The sequence below is a fragment of the Macrobrachium rosenbergii genome, chromosome 3 (genome assembly GCF_040412425.1).
Source record: "Macrobrachium rosenbergii isolate ZJJX-2024 chromosome 3, ASM4041242v1, whole genome shotgun sequence".
Taxonomy (NCBI): Eukaryota; Metazoa; Arthropoda; class Malacostraca; order Decapoda; family Palaemonidae; genus Macrobrachium; species Macrobrachium rosenbergii.
Window position 1 is genome coordinate 44,176,493 of NC_089743.1, and position 4,984 is coordinate 44,181,476.

Below are 4,984 nucleotides of genomic sequence, written 5' to 3' on the forward strand. Positions count from 1 at the left end.
ATGTATCTTTGGCTTCTCAATCAAAAGGTTTGGCGTAGATATTTTTCATTCATGCGAACCATAACTAAATTTATGAATGGAAAATTACCTACTCTAAAGCACTAAAACCTAAATTTCCCTCCAATATGTCCGTGTACGTAAGGTGAAGTGGTAAAATGACGTGCCTGGAAGGCCTCTATAGCTGAAATTTCTTTCGATTACCAACAACTTACTTGGTTTTGTTGATAGTATTTTTCAGAGGATTTCGTTGCTCGAGGTATATTCTCTAGTAAGTGCCCTTTTTTCTGATTTTGGCTAAATCTAAGGTAGCCCTAATGCAGTGCTTGCGGTCTCGAATTGAATATCCAGGTTCTCTGAGCCATCGCTGGAAAGAAGAAGAAGAATGATGGCAACACAACAACAACAGGTCTTAGACCGATAGCATTTTGTAAGTTCAGTTTAGTTGCCTAATGTCCTTTTGCCCAAAAATTTGTGTATTTTACGACTGGAGACAATTTGCATTTCTCTCAAACCTACTGCGCTTTCATGTATGTGTAGACGCCTTTGATTTTCGTCATATGAACGTTTATCTTAACCGTTAACTTCTACAGTGTGTATACACACACACACACATATATATATATGTATATATATATATATATATATATATATATATATATATATATATAATATATATATATAAATACATATAAATATTATATAAATACATATAAATGTATTTTTATATTTATATATATATATATATATATATATATATATATATATATATATATATATATATATATATATATATATATATATATATATATATATATATATATATAATGTATATATAAAAGACATCTTTGTAAAATGTACCACCTTAAACTATTATTATTATTATGATTATTATTATTATATTTTAGGAAGCTCAGTTCTATTCTGGGACCCAGTTTCTTATTAGTTTGTTTTCCATCCATTAATTCTACAAAGAAATACCTTCTCGCTGATATATCCTTCACTGTTCTCGGAAGATCTGAAGCGGAGGGAACTATGAATATGAAGTAAGCTTTTGTGCACGGAGCCATTGCACTAGGGACTGCATTTGACGAATTTCCTTGAGAAACGAAGTGAATAATCAGCAATTAGATAAAAACTGTGCAGCCGATTCCTAGGGTGCACTCATAGACATGTTCTGCGTCTGCCAGAGACAGGGAATGGTGAATCAACACGGCTGTGAATTGTGTTATGTCCTTATCATAGTTTATTTGCTATGGTCTATTCCAGCTCTAGTAAACATATCTGAATTCGACAGACATAAGTACGTATGAGAGGGAATAGACTTATACCTTTCTTCTCGGCCAGGTATCTGTCGTTACCTGGTTCTGATACCTAGGAAGTGTTCGAATATCGGCCGGACATCAGAATGTCTTCATTTCTTTCTTCATTTGGATCTAAGCTTAGGAGTGACGAGCGTTTTCGAAGTGTGAAGAAACTGGGAAGTTAAGAGGGCGTTGTGGTTATTAAAAATTACATGCGTGTCTGGTGAAAGAAATGGCTATTTGTCTGTCCGTCCGCAGTTTTTCTGTCAGCACTTTTTTCTGTCCGCACTTTTTCCGTCTGCCTCAGATCTTAAAACTATTGAGGCTAGAGGGCTGCAAAATGGTATGTTGATCATCCACCCTCCAATCATCAAACATACCAAATCACAGCTCTCTAGCCTTGGTAGGTTTTTTTTTTATTTAAGGTAAAAGTTAGCCGTGATCGTGCGTCTGGCACCGCTATAGGTGCCAACAACACATACCACCATCGGGCCGTGGTTGAAAGTTTCATGGGCCGTGGCTGAGAGTTTCATACAGCATTATACGCTGTGCAGAAAACTCGATTGCGGCGAAGAAACATTTTCTCTGTTTACAGTAATCTTCCATGATATTTTTCTAAATCTGCGCAAAGCTGCTTCTCTCTGGAGGAGGGCATTGCTGTCAACGAACAGCATTTCAGGACAGGCTAGTCTAGATTTGTGTATCTCAATAGTTCGAATGAGGTTACACAGGCAGGTTCAGCTTTCAGATATATCTTGCTAGATATGAGATTTAGAATATTTCTCATTCCTCCTTTTTGCCAGGAAGATCTTACTCTCCTTTTTCTGTACCGAGACTTGTGGTACATCAACTATCTTCCATCGTGACAGAAACAAAACACTGGCTTCATAGCTCTGATGTGTTCCTTCTGGGATATGAACACCCTTGTAACCGTAGAGGCTGATGGTACAAGGATGGGAAAATAGAAGCTTAAGGAAAATTCCACAGGTCAGCAGCAGAAAAAAAAAGACAGTCAATTAAGGGGGCACAATCATAGGATTATAATTTCCACAGAAACATCGCCCTACTGAACTCAACAAGCTTAACTTACTCTTACGACGATCCAGATAGGTCAGCCTACTTTAGTGTAGGATACCTTGTTTTTTCCTTGAGCCAGTAAGACACAAAAGACCAACTAAACAAGTTCAGAAACATATCGTAGTTGTTTTAGGTCGTTTGTCTTTCCTTAACTAGAATATTGTTCTCCGGTGTGGATGTCTGCCTTTGCCAGAGATTTATCTCCTTTTAGATAGAGCGGTACAGGGTGGTAGGTCCCTCTTTCCAAACATTAGCAGTTGCGACTTGAACCATCCACGGATGGTCTCATGTTTGTCAATTTTTCATAAGTTGTATTTTAACTACGATCTTTCACAACCACAATTCATCCCTGATCATCTTTTCCTGCCGAGAGCGACCAGATTTCGTGAACAGCTGCACCAATATGCAATAAATGTGCAAAGCTGTCGAAATTCTCGGTTCCAGAAGTCTTTTATTCCTCACACCTTTGGACTGCGGAATAGCCTCCCTGAGGACCTTGTGCAATTAGAACCTCAAAATTTCTAGCGAAAATAAATGCATTACTACCGTACAGCAATTCACTTTGTACTTTAATAATCTATTTAATTTCACCTCTTTATTTATTAACCTATAAACTTAAATGTTTCTCTACTTCCTTTTATTTTATGTAATTTCTTTCAATTGAAAACCATACTCTTTGGAAGCTTGCATTCCAAGTTAATGGCCCCTCTGCTCTTGTTCCATATGAATAGAATTAATCTTTTCAATAATAATAATAATAATAATAATAATAATAATAATAATAATAATAATAATAATAATAATAATAATAATAATAATAAATAATAATAATAATAAATAATAATAAAAATGACACTGACAGGCTTTTTTTTGGTATGCAAACGTGTCCTATCCATACATATATAATACCTTGTTTTCCTAATTCAAAGAAGAGGGCAATATGAATAACTGATTAATTTATTTTATAATAATCGCCATTAAAAAAAATGTTAGGTTAGAATGTCACTGAAAAGCTGAAGGAAAAAAAATAGGTATTGGCAAGACTTGACAAAATTCCGAGCTCAGAAAATGCTGCAAGGCATATTTGACGCATCGAAATCCTTCTAGAAAGAAGAAGAAGAAGAAGAAGAAGAAGAAGAAGAAGAAGAAGAAGAAGAAGAAGAAGAAGAAAAGAAGAAGAAAAATAACAAGAGATGCTCTCGGAATATTTGATGGATGTGTAAATATTATCACTTTTCCAGAGTGCCATTAATTTGTGGCTCCGGGGGAGGGAAGGGGGCTTAGGGAAGACCCTGGGGAGGGGGAGTGGGGGATTCTGGTGGCTGGCCTCAGACTGGGTCAAAATGAAGGTTGCGTTACGTTGCAAAGGGTTGTGTATCTGCGTGTGCTTGCGTGTACGTCTGTCTGTCTGTGTGCTTGAGTGTGGGAGGTGGGATGTCTATGGGGGACTTAGGATGCGTGTGGGGGTAGGGGCGAGGAAAAGAGGAGAGGGGAAGTTGTGGGGGAAGCCGAGTGGGCGTGTGGGGAGAGAAAAAGACGTGGGTACACAACATGATGGGACGTATTGTGTAGTGTCAGTGGGAAGATCTTCTTCAACGTAGGTGACGTAGGTGTGGGCGTGTCTCTAGGAGTAGGTGGGCGTGTCGCCAGGAGTGGGCGGGGTATGATAGTGGGCGGAGCTTCTAAGTGCTTGAAGTGAAAGTGGGAGGGACCCGATTTTCACACGCACGTGTGTGGGCCCGGGTTCTCGTTGATTGTAATATGTCAAATTAAAATTACTTTTTTGGCAATATTTGAATAACTGAGGAACTTTGATGGAAATTATACAAATGCCATTATGAGAACATTTGTAAATTTTACTGGATATTCCTTAATATATAAAAAAAAATGGATATTTTTGTTAGGTTAAAATTGTATTAATTCAGGGATCATTTGTTTAACATCTCTGTGTGTGCGTCTCTCTCTCTCAGAAACTATATAAGAGAGAGTCTACACTGTAATATTTAATATAAAAATAATTCTATTTTCCTCTCTCGTAAACTAAAAGAAATATTTTTAGACAACAACTTGACTAGAAATTTGAGTTTATATTTTCTGTATTATTTTCTCATCTCCCCTCTCTCTCTCTTTCTCCCTCCCTTTCCCTCTCTCTTTCTCTCTCCCTTTCTCTCTCTCGACCTGCCCCCAACCACTGTCTCCCCATCTCCCCCCACCTCTCTCTCGTGCGCGCCGACTGGCACTTTATGGGAGTAAAAGGTTGGGGGGGGGTTATAGATGTTCCACTCCCACCCCCACGTCCGGCGTCACCCTCCTGCTCCTCCTCCGACGGGGATTTAACCTGTTGCATCGGCCCTTTGCCCCGTAGACCTCCCCTCGCCGTCAGCCAGAGCCCATCGGCAGCAACCAAGGTAAGGGGACCAGACTGATCAGGAGAGGAGCCCTGCTTCACTTGTCTGTGAGAAGGCTCCTAGTTCGAAAGGTGTTCTTGTCCGTCTCACTCTCTCGCTCAAAGAAGAAGAAGGAAGGCGTTTGTAAACATTCACAAAGCATCTTTTCCCCGCGACTAGAGTTTTTTGATTCTGATTCTGTTTCCAGTTGCTGAGCCT

General features: G+C 38.8%; 1 protein-coding gene across 2 annotated transcripts in view; it reads left to right on the top strand.

Moving 5' to 3' along the window:
• Positions 1–4,606: 4,606 nt before the first annotated feature.
• LOC136854868 (uncharacterized) overlaps positions 4,607–4,984 on the top strand; it is an 82,277-nt gene continuing 81,899 nt past the window's right edge. The window contains exon 1 of one of the 2 annotated variants that reach the window (XM_067131402.1): positions 4,607–4,786. In XM_067131402.1, the coding sequence (XP_066987503.1) occupies positions 4,622–4,786 (165 nt within the window). In that variant the 5' untranslated portion in view covers positions 4,607–4,621. The other variant, XM_067131407.1, reaches the window with a different exon arrangement.